Source organism: Salmo trutta, chromosome 7 (genome assembly GCF_901001165.1).
Source record: "Salmo trutta chromosome 7, fSalTru1.1, whole genome shotgun sequence".
Taxonomy (NCBI): Eukaryota; Metazoa; Chordata; class Actinopteri; order Salmoniformes; family Salmonidae; genus Salmo; species Salmo trutta.
This window is the reverse complement of record NC_042963.1, coordinates 51,663,633-51,684,625: the sequence shown is the minus strand read 5'-3', so window position 1 is coordinate 51,684,625 and position 20,993 is coordinate 51,663,633. Positions and strand designations below refer to the sequence as shown.

General features: G+C 42.6%; 2 protein-coding genes across 3 annotated transcripts in view; both read right to left on the bottom strand.

The window, feature by feature from the left end:
* Nucleotides 1–6,911, bottom strand: part of LOC115197650 (calcium/calmodulin-dependent protein kinase type 1D) — a 65,732-nt gene extending 58,821 nt beyond the window's left edge. The window contains exon 1 of the mRNA XM_029759380.1: nt 6,329–6,911. Within this exon, the coding sequence (XP_029615240.1) occupies nt 6,329–6,423 (95 nt within the window). The 5' untranslated portion in view covers nt 6,424–6,911. The remainder of the gene's footprint in view (nt 1–6,328) is intronic.
* Nucleotides 6,912–8,711: 1,800 nt separating this feature from the next.
* The window catches only part of LOC115197645 (probable 2-oxoglutarate dehydrogenase E1 component DHKTD1, mitochondrial), a 28,667-nt gene continuing 16,385 nt past the window's right edge, over nt 8,712–20,993 (bottom strand). For both annotated transcript variants that reach the window (XM_029759370.1, XM_029759369.1), the window contains exons 10-18: nt 20,404–20,488; nt 18,396–18,535; nt 17,629–17,779; nt 15,350–15,456; nt 14,943–15,107; nt 14,654–14,736; nt 11,782–11,948; nt 10,123–10,208; nt 8,712–9,581 (exon numbers count right to left, since the gene is read on the bottom strand). In XM_029759370.1, the coding sequence (XP_029615230.1) occupies nt 9,477–9,581; nt 10,123–10,208; nt 11,782–11,948; nt 14,654–14,736; nt 14,943–15,107; nt 15,350–15,456; nt 17,629–17,779; nt 18,396–18,535; nt 20,404–20,488 (1,089 nt within the window). In that variant the 3' untranslated portion in view covers nt 8,712–9,476. The remainder of the gene's footprint in view (nt 9,582–10,122; nt 10,209–11,781; nt 11,949–14,653; nt 14,737–14,942; nt 15,108–15,349; nt 15,457–17,628; nt 17,780–18,395; nt 18,536–20,403; nt 20,489–20,993) is intronic.

Genomic DNA, 20,993 nt, shown 5'->3' with positions numbered 1-20,993 from the left:
ATCTGAGTCTCTTCCTGTCTCTGTCCCTCACTCCTCCTTCCTAGATCAGTCTATTCTTAATCCCCAAGTAGTCAAAGCCTCTTGGCTGAACGAGGGATCAGAGGAGGAGGAGGAGGAAACAGTGCTGTGTGCATATATATAATAGCTGCCAGGGCTGTCTTAACCTGGCAGCTAGCTCACTGCATACACTACACACACACAACACACACTACACAACACAACACACACTACCTACTGGGTCTGCTTATACACAACACAGCAGGAGCTACCGGAAGCAGGAATGGCCGACCTGGGCCTCTGTGGTGTTGACATGGGACTTGAGGTGTGGGTGTGTGTGTGTGTGTGAAAAAGTTTTTCAACAGGGGGCAGACAGGCAGGGACATGTTGAGCTGGTATGTAGAGATGACTGGTGTTTAACCTGTCCACTGTTAAGACAGCAACTCATGATGATGATTCACAGGTGTTTAGAAGAGACCATTCACATCCACAGCTAAGAATAAAAACAGATGCGGGCATCGCAACTTCCTGCCATTACGATCGCCCACTCCCTGAATACAACGCCCACTCCCCGAATACAACGCCCACTCCCCGAATACAACGTCCACTCCCCGAATACAACGCCCACTCCCCGAATACAACGCCCACTCCCAGAATACATCGCCCACTCCCCGAATACAACGCCCACTCCCCGAATACAACGCCCACTCCCCGAATACAACGCCCACTCCCCGAATACAACGCCCACTCCCCGAATACAACGCCCACTCCCCGAATACAACGCCCACTCCCCGAATACAACGCCCACTCCCCGAATACAACGCCCACTCCCCGAATACAACGCCCACTCTCCAAATACAACGCCCACTCCCCGAATACAACGCCCACTCCCCGAATACAACGCCCACTCCCCGAATACAACGCCCACTCCCCAAATACAACGCCCACTCCCCGAATACAACTAAAGCCTTTTCCACTGCGCCTATATGATTATGCAACACATGTTATCCTTAACTGTGTACTTCATTAAATATGTTTACATGCACAGTAATAATTCAATTTTAAACGGATTATGGCATTAGGCAGATTATGCAATAGTCACGTAAACACCTTACTCTACTTATCCTAATCGGCGTAAGGTCAAAATCGAAGTAAGCATACGCCGATTAAAACACCTAGTTTTCTGAACAATCTTTCAAATGATTAGGACATGTAACCACCTTAATGGGCGTTCCAGCAGTGTTTGATCTGTGTATGTACCAGCTACCAGCCCAGTGAGTCTCCCTCTTTAGTGCGACTGAAGTGAGTTCGGAACGAATGTGTCTTAGAAGTGGTTTTCAAATACAAACTTGTAACCATCCTCAATGGTCTTATGTATTCCTGGATGAATTTCCCTGCAAGGACAATATAGTTGAATGTAATGGAGTGGAATGGAGTGGAATAGAATAGAGTGGAGTGGAATAGAATAGAGTGGAATAGAATAGAGTGGAATAGAATAGAATAGAGTGGAATAGAATAGAGTGGAATGGAATAGAATAGAGTGGAATAGAATAGAGTGGAATAGAATAGAGTGGAATGGAGTGGAGTGGAATAGAGTGGAATGGAGTGGAATAGAATGGAATAGAATAGAGTGGAATAGAATAGAGTGGAATAGAATAGAATAGAGTGGAGTGGAATAGAATAGAGTGGAGTGGAATAGAATAGAGTGGAATAGAATAGAGTGGAATGGAGTGGAGTGGAATAGAATAGAGTGGAGTGGAATAGAATAGAGTGGAATAGAATAGAGTGGAGTGGAATAGAGTGGAGTGGAATGGAGTGGAATAGAATAGAGTGGAGTGGAATAGAATAGAGTGGAGTGGAGTGGAATAGAATAGAGTGGAGTGGAATAGAGTGGAGTGGAATGGAGTGGAATAGAATAGAGTGGAATGGAGTGGAGTGGAATAGAGTGGAATGGAGTGGAATAGAATAGAGTGGAATGGAATAGAATAGAGTGGAGTGGAATAGAATAGAGTGGAATAGAATAGAGTGGAATAGAATAGAGTGGAATGGAATAGAATAGAATAGAGTGGAATGGAGTGGAGTGGAATAGAGTGGAATGGAGTGGAATAGAATAGAGTGGAGTGGAATAGAATAGAGTGGAATGGAGTGGAGTGGAATAGAATAGAGTGGAATGGAATAGAATAGAGTGGAATGGAGTGGAATAGAATAGAGTGGAATAGAATAGAGTGGAATGGAATAGAGTGGAATGGAGTGGAATAGAATAGAGTGGAATGGAATCGTGTTAGGGCTTCGTGTGACCCAAGACAGGGGTCACAGTCGTGTGTTCAAGTCAAGATGCTGATGGGAACAAGTTGCTCCTCCCGAAGCTGTACCTCAGGAGAAGGACAGGCTGTACCTCAGGTGAAGGACAAGCTGTACCTCAGGTGAAGGACAAGCTGTACCTCAGGAGAAGGACAGGCTGTACCTCAGGTGAAGGACAGGCTGTACCTCAGGAGAAGGACAGGCTGTACCTCAGGAGAAAGACAGGCTGTACCTCAGGAGAAAGACAGGCTGTACCTCAGGAGAAAGACAGGCTATACCTCAGGAGAGGTACAAGCTGTACCTCAGGAGAAGGACAGGCTGTACCTCAGGAGAAGAACAGGCTGTACCTCGGGTGAAGGACAGGCTGTACCTCGGGTGAAGGACAGGCTGTACCTCGGGTGAAGGACAGGCTGTACCTCGGGTGAAGGACAGGCTGTACCTCGGGAGAAGGACAGGCTGTACCTCAGGAGAAGGACAGGCTGTACCTCAGGAGAAGGACAGGCTGTACCTCAGGAGAAGGACAGGCTGTACCTCAGGAGAAGGACAGGCTGTACCTCAGGAGAAGGACAGGCTGTACCTCAGGAGAAAGACAGGCTGTACCTCAGGTGAAGGACAGGCTGTACCTCAGGTGAAGGACAGGCTGTACCTCAGGTGAAGGACAGGCTGTACCTCAGGTGAAGGACAGGCTGTACCTCAGGTGAAGGACAGGCTGTACCTCAGGAGAAGGACAGGCTGTACCTCAGGTGAAGGACAGGCTGTACCTCAGGTGAAGGACAGGCTGTACCTCAGGTGAAGGACAGGCTGTACCTCAGGTGAAGGACAGGCTGTACCTCAGGTGAAGGACAGGCTGTACCTCAGGAGAAGGACAGGCTGTACCTCAGGAGAAGGACAGGCTGTACCTCAGGAGAAGGACAGGCTGTACCTCAGGTGAAGGACAGGCTGTACCTCAGGAGAAGGACAGGGTGGAACACAGATCCATATGAGGTTGAGGGGGGAGGGAAAATTAGGGGAAATGAAGGGCTTTCAAACCGCATGTTCTTTCTTAGCCCTGGGCTAAGCCAAAAAGTGTGCAATCTGAATGCGACTTAGCCTAAGAGATGTAGTATATTGAGAATTATGTCGGACTCTGAACAACAAACAGGCTAAGCCGCGATGAAGGGATATCTCCATAGCTGTTTATGGTTTAGCTCTAGTCAAGACAATTAGCCATCCCCATCAGGGTTGGGTTCATTTACATTTCAATGCAGTCAATTCAGGAAGCAAGCTGACATTCCAATTCAATTTCAGTTTACACTTCCTGACTGAATTGAAATCGACCCCCGAATCCTGATCCCCATGTTGACCCTGGTGAATGGAGACCAGCAGGGTCAGTTTATTGAAGTTAGGAGTGGCATACTTGTCCTGCTTGATACTAATCTCCCAGGGATGATCAAATCAATATTTCCCCCTCTGACACAGGCCTCCTTCAATACCAGATCAAATCACATTCTCCCCAAGAGAAGGGGGAGGTGAAGGGTGTGTTGTTGCTTTTCATATTACCTTTATTTAACTAGGCAAGTCAGTTAAGAACAAATTCTTATTTTCAATGACGGCCTAGGAACAGTGGGTTAACTGCCTTGTTCAGGGGAAGAAAGACATATTTTTTACCTTGTCAGCTCGGGGATTCGATCTTGCAACCTTTCGGTTACTAGTCCAATGCTCTAACCACTAGGCTACCTGCCGCCCCTCCACTCTAACCACTAGACTACCTGCCGCCCCGCCCCTCCACTCTAACCACTAGGCTACCTGCCGCCCCACATGGAGGGAATTAAATAGAAGAAGAAAACATCTGTAAAGGACTTAGACTTTAACTTTCTAGAACGCACAGCTTATCAATTCAACGTCTATCAAAGGCGTAGATAGATTTACACTACAAGATTAAAACGCACTAAAACCAAGTCATTTATTGGAGAGGGAACCAAGCAGCGCTATTTAGCCTATGCATGTAAACACCTTGACGAAAATGTTGAAAAATCGTTTAGAGGCAGAGAGAGTTTTTGGAAGGCTCGTCTTCCAGTCTACCATTTGGGGAATTTGCCCTTCTAAGTACTTACATGCTCCCTGTCTGCATCATAACTCACCCACAGCAAAACTGCCATAAGTCAAGCAGCACTAACTGGAAGACCAAAATAAACTCTGGAGGAATTTGTCTGCTCTGAAGTAGTACAGTAGTGGAAGCACAAGAGAATAACAAGAATAAAGAACTAACGGCTGATGAAAGCCATGCACGAACATCCGACTTGTTGCAAGTTTGTGTGTGTGTGTGTGTGTGTGTGTGTGTGTGTATATATTTGTAAGTTAGTCTCTGATGATAATGATAATGAAAATGTTCCATACTCCCAGAGGGATCTGTAAATTTCCAGGCAACATGTCAGACTAAAGATGATGATATAGCAGTGCATGACTGCTGATAAAGAAGAGAGCATTTACATGCAGGGATTGACCCTACACTCTTAGAAAACCAAAAAATTCCAAAAGGGTTTTTCAGCTGTCCCCATAAGAGAACCCTTTTTGGTTCCAGGTAAAACCCTTCTAGGTTCCATGTAGAACCGTTGAACCCACTGTGGAAAAGGTTCTAAATGGAACCCAAAAGGGTTCTATCTGGAACTAAAAAGAGTTCTCCTATGGAACATCTTAAAAACCCTTTTAGGTTCTAGGTAGCACCTTTTTCCCCCTAAGAGTGTATTGCCAGGGGCAAGTGACCTGAGCAGTTAAGCAAGTTGAGCCTGCTCTGAGGTTGCCCCTACTGGGCAGGTGTTTTTTTATTCTGATAACAACCAAAATGTAAAGAATTCCAGTAGTCCGGTCTTTCTGTTTCCCCCCCTGTGTGTTGGTGAAAATAGCTACTTTTTTTATATTTTTTATTACATTTTCGGGCAAGTGAAGTGGTCATAATATTCGGGCAACCAATATATACTCCTGACTTGCCCGATGGGCAAGTGCGTTTCGTATTATCACAATTAAATACAGATTATACATGATCATAATTCAGCACCAGGAATCTTCTGTATCTATTCAATGTTATCCAGTCTGACCAGAAATCAGAAGACACATTTTCATCAGCAGACAGCAACTGACAATCCAACTCTTCTGACCATGTCCTGTCAATGCATTTAATAACAGATGCTAACTAGTGTATTTCTGATTACATACGGCATGTAAAATTAATAAGAAAACCTCAAGATAATCTATTCTGTAATGCAGGTGCCTTAACACATCACCTTGGACATGCTTTATAACCTTTTGATCTCTGATATTGATAAATATATATATTTTTTTTAAACTGTAATTTACCAGACGCTCGTATCCACTGCGATTAACAGTAGTGAGTGCCTACATTTTTATACTTTTTTTTCCCGCACTGGTCCCACATGGGAATCGAACCCACAACCCTGGCGTTGCGCTACCAACTAAACCAAACGTGACCAAGAGGTAACTGTCGAAATCTATAGACCCATCTAACTCCTGCCATAGAATATACCGATTATTGACAGATTGAGCACGTGCTTTTGAATTGTTGCATCTAGTAACTGTTGATGTGATAAACATTTGTAGGACATAATAAAGCATCATTCAAAACGTTAGTATTTGTAAAAATCGCCCGTCCGCCAGCAGTATCACATGCGGTATTGTCTTGGCTTCGTTGACAGGAGCGGAGACAATTGCCATTTCCGCTGCTGTTACACTGTATAATCGATTGACAGCGGTCGTAACTAGTTACCACAGCCACAAAGTCATAGACCATGCCCATTTCTACAATTTATCTTAATAAAATGTGATTTTAAACCTACCTCTAACCAAACTGCTAACCTTATCCTTATCCTTACATTAAAACAAAAATGCTAAACAAAAATTCATTAAGTTTTACGATAGACTTTGTGGCTGTGCTATCTAGTGTAAACCCATTGACAGCCGACAACAAAGTTGTAATTTAAGGACCTGTTTACAAGACTCTATAATACAGTAAAAACACATGTACGTTATTACTCACGTTCCAAGGACTTGTTTGAACTCGAATACCTTCTTGATATCATCGACCATCTTCTTCCAAGACCCCCCCCCAGACTCTCCGTTCTCACTCGCCATGTCGTCACGGGGAAGATTAGAGGTACCGCTTCACGAAGAATGTCACCTTGTCGTGCTGACTCAGTGGGGGATGGGTGCCCCGTCTCTCTCTAGTCGACAAAAAGTACGACTGAATAGGGTTTCTTCCCGATTGTCGCCCAGTTACTTTTACTTTGCTTTTGCTCAGCCCATCCATACAACCGCTGCGCTGCGAAGGTTGTCCTACTGTACAGGAGACTACAGCCCAACCACCAGTTACACGCAGCAGCCTACCTACAAGTTATAACACCAGCCTCGTCTCTGACGTAACAGGCTCATTCACTCTGCAACAATTCATTACAGCTCTCTGGGATTCCTGTTTAGGCTACGACTCCGGTTGGAGGTGTCGGTCGGTCGGTCGGTCGGTGTCCGTCTGAATTGAAACGCTATTCTATTGAGTCACGCCGCCTGCTTGACCGCGCCTTTGGTTGTTATAGCAATAAGGAGTGGGTGGCTGGGGAGGCCGCTCTCCTCTCGTGCCTATGTAGCCGAAAGTGTGCGTGATGAGGATGTATGAGTGAACGATTAGTGTTGGCATTGCACCAAATCCACGACTCGTGTCATTGGAGCAAGTAATATATATATATATATATATATATATATATATATAGTGGACAATGCAAGTGATGGCTTTTCCATGAATAAAACGATGATGACAGTGAACTATGCTTAGTCCTCACAACAAAATGACAACCCTGAGGGAGTATTTAAAAATCCCCTGGCATTTCTTTTGCCCTAGGCCTTCCTATGTATGCATATAATAGAATGGAAAACACATCCAACATGCATGGCCTCAGCCAATCCAAAAGGCTTGTCACAGTTCCCCTGCATGCATGTGAAGCATAGACCTCCTGCGTGGCCCCTGTTTAGAATAGATCACATTCAACAGTTATCATAATTACTTATGAGGATCATTTTTTTTCTCTCTCCACAAAACAAAAAGGGACAGACTACTCTCAGTTAAATGCAATGGCTGTCTATTTAGAAAACCAATGAGATCTATTATAGTGTCAGAAAATCTAAAAGGAAGTGAAAGGAGTCTTCTGTTCTATTAGAAGGTGTTAATAGGATGATGGAGCATCTCCTGTCTGTCTCCCTGAACAGACTGATTCATCTCTGGGCCCCTGAATCCCAAATCAACCCCTTGCTACTACAGTATACCTTTCATTTCAAATCAACCAGAGGTAATGTAGCATTCTAGAGCTTTAGGCCATGCCCAGAAACAATCCCTGGCACCAACCCCCTAAGCACTGGATTCAGGGTAAGATTGAATACTGTCTCACAGGGGGAAAAAAACTGTTTTCTGGGCAGACCTGAATCCCAAATGAGGGCCTAGCCTGTACACCCAGATACCTGTGGAGATCTGAGAGGATTTGATGGGTGTAAGCAAGGAGATAAGTAGTATAGCAACAATTCCACTTGTCTCATGAGTAAGATGGATTTACTGCCATATTGTTTACACCAATCCTCTCAGAAGGGCTTAGTGGATAGGTGCTGATTTGAATTCATAGTACAATTGAGTCACCCTCAAGAAGCTCAAGGATGCTACTATATTACTGACAATAAGAACAGAGGAATTACAAGACTAGGATCTAACATCTGTTTTAGATAACCAGAATAAATATTCCCACAATATATGCACAACTGTTTGAGAATAGTATCTAGTGTTATTTTGTAATAACATGGAAGGTAGCTACTTAGGAAACTACATGGGGAAAAAAGGTGTGTTATGCAGGTGTGAACTGCCTTAAAAAAGTCCAATGTAGCCATTTTTATCTCAATATCAAATCATTTCTGGGTACCAATTAAGTACCTTTGCTATGATTGTTTTCGATTCAAAATTTTATTTTTTAAATAAACAAAAATAGCTTCTTAGCAAAGAGCAATTTCTCAAGCAAGAATTTAGCTTGGACTATGGGAGTGGTCTGAGTATGGCATTAGTTTGGTACCACTAGATAGTACATTAGAACTCTAATCCAGTAATGGAAATGTCAGTTTTCACATCCGACTTTTTAAAATCGTACCTGTAGCAGTAAAGACTGAATCCACAACAAATGCAACCTTCTGAAAATATAACAGAAATGCTACTGAGATGAGATTAATATGACTAATTTGTAGAGAAATAGCAACCCTAACTTTCCTAAAGGAATATTAAATAGCCGTGGTGCTGAAGGCGCATTTGTGCAGTAGTTGTTCGCATAGTGTTTTTTCACAATTTAAACTAAATTAAAATCTTTGGATTTCTACACACAAAAATACACAAAATAACATTTTGAAGTTTAAATTTCACACTTTAACAGTATTTTGTCATTTTATTATAACAAACTGATGTTGAGGCTGACATTGAAAACAGAAGAAAAATTACAGCAGCTCATGCAGACAACAGTGATGAATGCCTAAGCCCTTTTGATTGACAACCTGAGACAATCTTCTACCTCGAAGAAACAAGATGATAGACTGAACAAGATGATAGTCATACGTCAGGTCAATGAAATCAAATCATAATACTCTGCTGTGTGGCTATATGATCAATAAAAAAAATCTATGTAGTGTCTAACGCCATAATTCAATCTGAACCATATTTAGGTTTTGCTCTTTGTCAGTAATCTAATAATGCCTTACAGCTAGTGAATTGAACACAATCAAAATTTAAAAAACAAAACATTAATTGCTCTACGCAATTTATGACTGTCTACATCACGTTGTTTTGTAGTTCCAACTCCATTTTTTAATGCTAAACCCATCCCCACGACAAACAGCAACTGAATCCGCCACATTGAAAGCAGCCCTTTAGCACTTGTGTTTTGACTCCATTTGAATGGAGAGAATGAGAAGAGGTAGCCTAGCTTCCAGACTGAATCACGACAGTGAAACAAGTTAAAGAAACATAAAACGGATCTGAATTCCGTCTGGATTTCCAGGATAGAGAAGAAATATCACGTGGTTTTACTGGAGCTCCATGAAGTAGTGCTGGGAGGGAGCTTCCATTTTGGGGCCCAAGGGCGTCCATCTTGGGCCCTAGTTGTTCCAGTATCTCAGGAGGAGAAGGTGGCGGTGAGGACGGCCTCGTTCTGCTGCTGGTGGAGCGCTCCGATGCCCACAGCCGGGGCGGGCAGAGCAGGCCGACTGACCAATCGAAGCTGGGGGAAGAGAAGAAATGCATGGTTAATATTTAGTCTCACATGGCACTTCACCCATGTGGGAGACACTGTGAGAACAGACTAGATAACATCCAGAGATTACTAACTCATTGTGACCTTATGTCCCAAATAGGGCCGAAGGAGATTAGCCTAAGTAAATTAGTATTCTCCAAGCAAGATAAGTAATATCCAAAGATGTAAACCCAGTTAAATCTATAGTGTGTTTTCCTGGTCCTGCAGACAGGGGCAGGGCATGGAGAGCCGTGGTGTAATGGGAAAGGAAAGGGAAAGGGGGGATACCTAGTTAGTTGTACAACTGAATGTATTCAACTGAAATGTGTCTTCAATGGTAACACTCCCCAGCACAAGTTATATATACACACACACACACGACTCCCCACCGGGTTTCAATCGCCGGGTTCGCCCTTCACACGGTTGCTCCCACCTACCTGTATCCCAGTCTGATTTCTAAACTGTCTCAATGAAAGTGTCAAATATCCACACACAAAAACAACCAACCAAAGACAGGGACAGGGCTCACCTTGCAGGCCAGCTGCTTCTCAAACCTGGGGGCCACAAACGACCAGGGACCCATGTTCTGGGGCTCCTCCTGACTCCACACGAACTCTGTATGGGACACACACAAAAACCAAGGTCATTGTCCATTCATATTGATTTAATGCTGCTGCAGAGAAGTAAAGGGAACAGATGGCATCTGTGGTAAGGGACAGTTTCTCAGATCATAGTCCAGGAGGGAAAAAAAACATGCTCTGTGGAGAATTTCCTTTGAAATAGCTTTTTAGACCAGGTCGAGACTTAATCTGTGTCTGAGAAAATCAGTCTATGGTGTCTGTGGTAAGTAGTGATGACCCAGCATGGGCCAAGCCAGGTGAGGTTGAGGTCAGGGTGCCTTAAGCGTTGGTGTACTTGGATAAAAGCAACTGCTAAACGGTATATTAGATTTAGATACTCAACCCTGCACCTTAGGAGACGTCTGCCCTACGTACACAGACATGGAACATTTTAATAATGTTTACATACTGTTTTAGCCACTTCATATGTATATACTATATTCTAGTCAAGGCTTATTCTATATAACTACTGCTGTACACACCTTTTCTATTAATATACTGTCTACAATGTCTACACACACCATCCTATAATAAAGGTTAAATAAATAAATATACACATATATTTCTATTCCGGACTCTGACATTGCTCGTTCTAATATTTCTTCATTCCTTTCTACACATTTTGGGGATTTTTGTGTATTGTTAGGTATTACTGCACTGTTGGAGCTAGAAACAAGCATTTAGCTTGGTATTACTGCACTGTTGGAGCTAGAAACAAGCATTTAGCTTGGTATTACTGCACTGTTGGAGCTAGAAACAAGCATTTAGCTTGGTATTACTGAACTGTTGGAGCTAGAAACACAAGCATTTAGCTTGGTATTACTGCACTGTTGGAGCTAGAAACAAGCATTTAGCTTGGTATTACTGCACTGTTGGAGCTAGAAACACAAGCATTTAGCTTGGTATTACTGCACTGTTGGAGCTAGAAACACAAGCATTTAGCTTGGTATTACTGCACTGTTGGAGCTAGAAACAAGCATTTTGCTACACCTGCGACAACATCTGCAAAATATGTGTACTCGACCAACACATTTTTATTTGATAGTAAAAATCAAATCAAATGTTATTTGTCACATACACATGGTTAGCAGATGTTAATGCGGGTGTAGTGAAATGCTTGTGCTTCTAGTTCCAACCATGCAGTAATATCTAACAAGTAATATCTAACCTAACAATTTCACAACAACTACCTTTACAACAAGTGTAAAGGAATGAATAAGAATATGTACATAAAAATATATGAATGAGTGATGGCCGAACGGCATAGGCAAGATGTAGTAGATGGTATAGAGTACAGTATATACATATGAGATGAGTAATGTAGGGTATGTAAACATTATATAAAGTTGCATTGTTTAAAGTGGCTAGTGATACATTTATTACATCCATTTTTTCATTATTAAAGTGGCTGGAATTGAGTCAGTATGTTGGCAGCAGCCACTCAATGTTAGTGATGGCTGTTTAACAGTCTGATGGCCTTGAGATAGAAGCTGTTTTTCAGTCTCTCGGTCCCAGCTTTGATGCAGTAGTGTTTGAGGTAAGTAGTGGCCAGGTCAGGTATAGCCTACCTTTAGCATTGGTGTACTTGTTCAGCTCCTGCTGCAGGGCCTCCAGAGGGAATGGACAGAGCTCCTCCAGTCTGATCAGTGCTGTAGTCTGAGTGGCAGCTGACGTTTCCCTCTGCTTCAACAGGGAATAGTAGTGCTTCCCTGAGCACACCACCACCCGCTGGACACTACAGGAATAGATGGAACAGGATTAGTAATCAAACCTGGACAGCAATATTATACACAGAGCACAAACCATTAGGAACATCTGCTCTTTCCATGACAGACTGACCAGGTGAATTCCAGGTGAAAGCTATGACACCTTACTGATGTCACTTGTTAAATCCACAACAGTGTAAATGTAGGGGAGGAGACAATTGAGACATGGATTGTGTATGTGTGCCATTCAGAGGGTGAATGGGCAAGAAAAAATATTTAAGAGCATTTTAAGTGGTATGGTAGTAGGTGCTAGGAGCACCGGTTTGAGTGTGTCAAGAACTGCAACGATGCTGGGGTTTTTCATGCTCAACAGTTTCCTGTGTGTATCAAGAATGGTCCACCACCCAAAGGACATCCAGCCAACTTGACAAAACTGTGGGAAGCATTGGAGTCAACATGGGCCAGCATCCCTGTGGAACGCTTTCGACACCTTGGGCTTCTGAGTGATGCAGCAGTCTAAGGCACTGTATCTCAGTGCTAGAGGCATCACTACAGACCCTGGTTCGATTCCAGGCTATATCACAACCGACCGTGATTGGGTGGCGCACAATTGGCCCAGCATCGTCCGGGTTTGGCCGGGGTAGGCCGTCATTGTAAATAAGAATTTGTTCTTAACTGACTTTCCTAGTTAAATAAAGGTTAAATAAAATAAATCTAAAACCTTGTAGAGTCCATCCCCCGACGAATTGAGTCTTATGAGGACAAAAGGGGGGTGCAACTCAATATCAAGAAGGTGTCCTTAATGTTTTGTCAAACCTTTTGTAACCATGACACACCTTGATGGGATATAAAATTCTGCAGCAAACCTAAGATTTCCCTATTAAATTAACCTAATATTTCCCTATTAAATTAACCTAAGATTTCCCTATAAAATTAACCTAATATTTCACTACTAAATTAACCTAATATTTCATTATTAAATTAACCAAAGATTTCCCTGTGACAAACGTTTTAATATAGATTAAATAGGGTTTATTTTAAATATTTTCATAGTTCCTTACTCATGATGGTAAAAGCACCCTGAGAATCTGCCCAGAATTTTTGTTTAGGTTTTTAGTTTTGAACCGTTTTGGCTACAGACAAGCGGTTTATTTTTTTGCATTGTAAAGTTGCAATCAGAGTCACCAAGCCATGCTCCGTTTGTTTCTATGGCAGAGGCTGTGGTATAAGCTAAACCCAGAGACATATATTAAGAAATAAATTACTCTGGCTAAGCCTAATCAGACTTGTCTGTGCTAATGGTTTTCACAGACAAAGTAAAATGATACAAATGACTTTGCTTGTGATGTGCGCCCCTCAAATGATACAAATGTAACAACAGCCTGAATGCACAGGACTTGAAAAAGTATTTAGACCCTTTAATCAGTACTTTGTTGAAGCACTTTTGGCAGCAATTACAGCCTCGAGTCTTCTTGGGTATAACGCTACAAGCTTGGCACACCTGTATTTGGGGAGTTTCTCCCATTCTTCTCTGCAGATCCTCTCAAGCTCTGTCAGGTTGGATAGGGAGCGTCGCTGCACAGCTATTTTCAGGCCTCTTCAGAGATGTTCGATCGGGTTCAAGTCCGGGCTCGGGCTGGGCCACTCAAGGACATTCAAAGACTTGTCCCATAGCCACTCCTGTGTTGTCTTGGCTCTGTGCTTAGGGTCGTTGTCCTGTTGGAAGGTGAACCTTCATCCCAGTCTGAGGTCCTGAGCGCTCTGGAGCAGGTTTTCATCAAGGATCTCTGTACTTTGCTCCGTTCATCTTTCCCTTGATCCTGACTAGTCTCCCCATCTCTGCCGCTGAAAACATCCCCACAGCATGATGCTGCCACCATCATGCTTCATCGTAGGGATTGTGCTAGGTTTCCTCCAGACGTGACGCTTGGCATTCAGGCCAAAGAGTTCAATCTTGGTTTCATCAGACCAGAGAATCTTGTTTCTCATGGTCTGAGAGTCCTTGCGGGCTGTCATGTGACTTTTACTGAGGAGTGGCTTCCGTCTGGCCACTCTACCATAAAGGCTTGATTGGTGGAGAGCCCTCTCCCCCGATTGCTCAGTTTGGCCGGGCGACCAGCTCTAGGAAGAGTCTTGGTGGTTCCAAACTTCTTCCATTTAAGAATGACGGAGGCCACTGTGTTCTGGGGGACCTTCAATGCTGAAGACATTTTTTGGTACCCTTCCCCAGATCTGTGCCTCGACACAATCCTGTCTCGGAGCTTTACGGACAATTCCTTTGACCTCATGGCTTGGTATTTGCTCCGACATGCACTGTCAACTATGGGACCTTATATAGACAGGTGTGTGCCTTTCCAATTAAGTTGTAGAGACATCTCAGGGAAACAGAATGCACCTGAGCTCAATTTTGAGTCTCATAGCAAAGGTTCTGAATACTTATGTAAATAAGGTATTTCTGTTTAGAATTTTTCATAAATGTGCCAAAAAAAAGATATATGTTTTTGCTTTGTCATTATAGGCATTGCGTGTAAAATGATGAGGAAAATGTTGTATTTAATCCAGTTTAGAATGCGGCTGGCTGTAAGGTAACAAAAATGTGGAAAAAGTTAAGTGGTCTGAATACTTTTCGAATGCACTGTATCTATCACATCATGGAATCTTTTTTTGGTTCCATATTTAAATTATTTTCTGACAGTGTTCTATTTGATGGAGAATTGTATTGTGGGTCTTTTACCTTGCTGGTGTGACTGAGGGGTCACCAATCACAGGCTTGAAATATGTTCCAGGAGCCATGTCAGCCAGACTGGATGTTGCTCCCTACAGGTAGAAAACAGGAAGGAAATACAACTCAGTCAAATATCCCCTGATCTATAAATCACCTTCTCCATCCCAAATAACTAGTCACTATGTGAGAAGATGAGTGTTTCTGTACCTCTCCTTGCTCAAACTGATCCCCTCAAATAGCCTAAAAGACTACTTTATGGCTTGATTGTATTAGGAGGTTGAATATTTGAATGTCTTACAGAGAATCGGAGCAGTGTCTTGGGCCCGGCCACGATGAGCGGCTTGCGGAAGTTGCGTATCATCTGTCGTCTCAGCAGGTGGAAGTACTGTGCTGGTGTCGTAGGGTTGACAACGCCCATGTTGATATTGTCACCATCCACCCCCTCCTCTTTACTGTCACACAGCTGGGGAGATGGCGAGAGACAATGGATATTTAGATAATTGAAACGTATGGTTTCTTGTCCATCATCATACGACCAACCGTATTGAGTAGCTATAACAGAGGTAGTAGACCCAGGTTCTTAATCAAAAGTTGTTCCTCAATTTCTCACCTCCTCTCCTATTGGGTTTTGAGAAGGAAGTGAGGAGAGCAGAGAAACTGAAGAGGAAAGTCGTTTGACAAAAGAAGCCCAGCCACTGTCCTCACCTGTAGGAACCTCTCTATACGGCATGAGGAGTGTTCAGGTCCGGCTCCGTCATAACCATGGGGCAGCAGGATCACCATCCCACACTGCAGCAGCCACTTAGCCTCACCTGGGAGAGACAGGGAAACATTTCAATCAACCCCTAATGAAACCAGCAGCCACTTAGCCTCACCTGGGAGAGACAGGGAAACATATCAATCAACCCCTAATGAAACCAGCAGCCACTTAGCCTCACCTGGGAGAGACAGGGAAACATTTCAATCAACCCTTAATGAAACCAGCAGCCACTTAGCCTCACCTGGGAGAGACAGGGAAACATATCAATCAACCCCTAATGAAACCAGCAGCCACTTAGCCTCACCTGGGAGAGACAGGGAAACATTTCAATCAACCCCTAATGAAACCAGCAGCCACTTAGCCTCACCTGGGAGAGACAGGGAAACATTTCAATCAACCTCTAATGAAACCAGCAGCCACTTAGCCTCACCTGGGAGAGACAGGGAAACATTTCAATCAACCCCTAATGAAACCAGCAGCCACTTAGCCTCACCTGGGAGAGACAGGGAAACATTTCAATCAACCCCTAATGAAACCAGCAGCCACTTAGCCTCACCTGGGAGAGACAGGGAAACATATCAATCAACCCCTAATGAAACCAGCAGCCACTTAGCCTCACCTGGGAGAGACAGGGAAACATTTCAATCAACCCCTAATGAAACCAGCAGCCACTTAGCCTCACCTGGGAGAGACAGGGAAACATTTCAATCAACCTCTAATGAAACCAGCAGCCACTTAGCCTCACCTGGGAGAGACAGGGAAACATTTCAATCAACCCCTAATGAAACCAGCAGCCACTTAGCCTCACCTGGGAGAGACAGGGAAACATTTCAATCAACCCCTAATGAAACCAGCAGCCACTTAGCCTCACCTGGGAGAGACAGGGAAACATTTCAATCAACCCCTAATGAAACCAGCAGCCACTTAGCCTCACCTGGGAGAGACAGGGAAACATTTCAATCAACCTCTAATGAAACCAGCAGCCACTTAGCCTCACCTGGGAGAGACAGGGAAACATTTCAATCAACCTCTAATGAAACCAGCAGCCACTTAGCCTCACCTGGGAGAGACAGGGAAACATATCAATCAACCCCTAATGAAACCAGCAGCCACTTAGCCTCACCTGGGAGAGACAGGGAAACATTTCAATCAACCCCTAATGAAACCAGCCTCCATCTAGTGATTATGAAGCTATATGAGAAAGCTATATATGAAAGCTATATATGAAAGCTATATGAGAAAGCTATATATGAAGCTATATGAAGCTATATGAGAAAGCTATATATGAAGCTATATGAAGCTATATGAGAGGGCTATATATGAAGCTATATGAAAGCTATATGAAGCTATATATGAAGCTATATATGAAGCTATATGAAGCTATATGAGAAAGCTATATATGAAGCTATATGATGCTATATGAGAGGGCTATATATGAAGCTATATGAGAAAGCTATATATGAAAGCTATATATGAAGCTATATGAAAGCTATATGAAGCTATATGAAGCTATATGAAAGCTATATGAAAGCTATATGAAAGCTATATGAAGCTATATATGAAGCTATATATGAAGCTATATGAGAAAGCTATATATGAAGCTATATATGAAGCTATATGAGAAAGCTATATATGAAGCTATATATGAAGCTATATGAGAAAGCTATATATGAAGCTATATGAAAGCTATATGAAAGCTATATGAAGCCTTTACGTATCCCACAGTGCAGCAGCAACTACACCTATTGGAGTAGGAACCACAAACACAGCTCAGAGTTATCTGTGAGTGCATCTATGTAGTGTTAATCAAGGCTGCTCTATAAAGCCTTTTATATGTCGTCGTTAGACAACAGCCTATTATCTCTACTCGGACATGAAGATGAGAAAATGGGTTGGCTCCATATTCCGTTCATTCAGCTACTTCCTTCAAACCCTCCTCATTCAGTTCTAAAGATTGCTGGGCCGGTTTCCAGGACATGGATTGAGCCAAGCCCTGGACTCAAAATCACTTTCAATGGTAAACATGTTATTTAGTCCAGAACTAGGCTTAATCTGTGTCCAGGAAACCGTCCCGATAGGTATACTGTAAGTGCACCACGAGCGGTTAGAATGAACCTGGTCCGTCATGTACAACTAACTGTCTGTACACGCAGGAACTAACCTAAAAATAGCCCTTGGCTACAGGAAGTGACATTAATTCCAATAATTAACCAGAGTATCATACCTCCGGAGATGAAGGTGTCGAAGATGATCTGAGCTCCGTTGAAGAAGTCACCAAACTGAGCCTCCCAGACGGGCAGGAGTTTAGGCTGGGCGATGGCCATGCCGTACTCAAAGCCCAGCACGGCCTCCTCAGACAGAGCACTGTTACACACCTGGGTGATACACACACACACAGACGTCAAACAGTGCACGCTCTATAACAAGTTTAACCAGTATACAGTAGAAGTACAGTGTAAGTACGATAATGGTTTACTTATAATGAGCATGTGACTGTTTCAGTTGTACAGGGGTGGGCAACAGGAGGGATTTTCTTTGCCCCACCAAATTTTATTTGTAAAAAAATTAATATTTATATATTATTATTTTAGTTTTTAGTCAAAAGACTAAAATCACCAGGAATTCAGCTGAAAAAAAATAGTTTAATTTAGTAAACCTGTTCCCAAGAGACATGTGATCATGTCTCAATGTTATTCAAGGTATGAAATGATTGTGTTTGAAAATAACAAATCTCTTTTTAGGCTTAGTTGTGGTATATTTGCAGTGTACAAATTATTATAATTATATTTCTGGTCCTCCAACCATCCGCACCAACAAAAAATCATGCAGCGGCTGATTCTAGTTGCCTACCCTGCAGTAGTATTACCTACAGGAATCTTTACAGCGTGGTTTAGGGGTATGAACATAGTCATCATGTATGTACCTCCATGAATCCTTTCTGTTCAGGGTCTATGTGGTTTAGTGGTATGAACATAGTCATCATGTATGTACCTCCATGAATCCTTTCTGTTCAGGGTCTATGTGGTTTAGGGGGATGTACATATCATTTGTGTCCTGACAAACTATCATGGCATGTCTCTGACTGAAGGTGCCTCTCCCAACGTCCTGCCCACTGATGCGGATGTTGAACCCTGCAGAACAGAATAAACACATTCTTACAAAACCAGAGACATGAGCGAATTACACATAGAAATGACAACAACAAAACAATGTGTTGTTGGAACTATCGACATTTTATGGAAATGTTCAGTCTGGAAAACCTAAATCTAGCTAACAAGCAATTTCTGTAAAATATAATAAATATAATAAAAATCAATCCCTTTTTTGTTTCCACTATCATGCCAAAACCCACACCAAACTATGCATGGCTCAGGTACAGTTGAAGTCAGAAGTTTACATACACCTTAGCCAAATACATTTAAACTCAGTTTTTCACAATTCCTGAAATGTAATCCTAGTAAAAAATATGTGTTAGATCAGTTAGGATCACCACTTAATTTTAAGAATGTGAAATGTCAGAATAATAGTAGAGAGAATGATTTATTTCAGCTTTTATTTCTTTCATCACATTCCCAGTGGGTCAGAAGTTTACATACACTCAATTAGTATTTGGTAGCATTGCCTTTCAATTGTTTAACTTGGGTCAAACGTTTTGGGTAGCCTTCCACAAGCTTCCCATAATAAGTTGGGTGAATTTTGGCCCATTCCTCCTGACAGAGCTGGTATAACTGAGTCGGGTTTGTAGGCCTCCTTGCTCGCACACGCTTTTTCAGTTCTGCCCACACATTTTCTATAGGATTGAGGTCAGGGCCTTGTGATGGCCACTCCAATACCTTGACTTTGTTGTCCTTAAGCCATTTTGCCACAACTTTGGAATTATGCTTGGGGTCATTGTCCATTTGGAAGACCCATTTGCGACCAAGCTTTAACTTCCTGACTGATGTCTTTAGATGTTGCTTCAATATATCCACATAATTGTCCTTCCTCATGATGCCATCTATTTTGTGAAGTGCACCAGTCCCTCCTGCAGCAAAACACCCCCACAACATGATGCTGCCACCCCCATGCTTCATGGTTGGGATGGTGTTTTTCGGCTTCCAAGCCTCCCCCTTTTCCCTCCAAAACATAACAATGGTCATTATGGCCAAACAGTTCTATTTTTGTTTCATCATACCAGAGGACATTTCTCCAAAAAGTATGAACTTTGTCGCCATGTGCAGTTGCAAACCATAGTCTGGCTTTTTTATGGCGATTTTGGAGCAGTGGCTTCTTCCTTGCTGAGCGGCCTTTCAGGTTGTGTCGATATAGGACTCGTTTTACTGTGGATATAGATACTTTTGTACCCGTTTCCTCCAGCATCTTCACAAGGTCCTTTGCTGTTGTTCTGGGATTGATTTGCACTTTTCGCACCAAAGTACGTTCATCTCTAGGAGACAGAACGCGTCTCCTTCCTGAGCGGTATGACGGCTGCGTGGTCCCATGGAGATTATGCTTGCGTACTATTGTTTGTACAGACTTGTGGAGGTCTACAATTTGTCTACAAGGTCTTGGCTGATTTCTTTTGATTTTCCCATGATGTCAAGCAAAGAGGCACTGAGTTTGAAGGTAGGCCTTGAAATACATCCACAGGTACACCTCCAATTGACTCAAATGATGTCAATTAGCCTATCAGAAGCTTCTAAAGCCATGACATCATTGTCTGGAATTTTCCAAGCTGTTTAAAGGCACAGTCAACTTAGTGTATGTAAACTTCTGAGCCACTGGAATTGTGATACAGTGAATTATAAGTGAAATAATCTGTCTGTAAACAATTGTTGGAAAAGTGACTTACCGACTTGCCAAAACTATAGTTTGTTAACAAGAAATGTGTGGAGTGGTTGAAAAACAAGTTAATGACTCCAACCTAAGTGTATGTAAACTTCTGACTTCAACTGTATATCCACTATGGTGGATATGTAAACTGGCTCTGTAGTGTAAAAAGCCATCGAGTCTGACTGACCTTGGCAGAGCAGAGAGCCAAACGCCATGGCCTCAGCAGTGGACCAGTCCAGATTAGCTCCTTTCTCCACCTTCGCAAGGCGACCCTGAGAGAAGAGCACAACAGATCTATTTTCATAGAGCTTCAGAGAGTCTTTAAAATGAGAAGAGTGAGCTTCATCCAGCTCTAGCAAGCAACTACAGACTGCACAGTTCACCCTGGTGAGGCCTGCCATCACCCAATTACATTTAGTCTTTAGAAAAGCGCTATATTGCTGAAATCAAATCAAAGTGTATTTGTCACATGCGCCGAATACAACGGGTGTAGACCTTACAGTGAAATGCTTACTTACAGGCTCTAACCAACAATGCAAAAAGGAAACATTGTATTTGGTCTTCAAAATCGGTTTTGTCCTTTTTCATTTGTATGTTGTTGTTTACTTTTCTTTGTTTGTTTTCTCCTAATGAACTCAACATATGTATTATATCTTGAAACTGTAATTGTCTAGGATATGCACGAAAAACCAAAAATTGTTCACAAAAAGAAAAGCGCTGTATTGTAGCGACCGTGTTAGTAATATATAACATGTAATCTAACAATTCCACAACGGC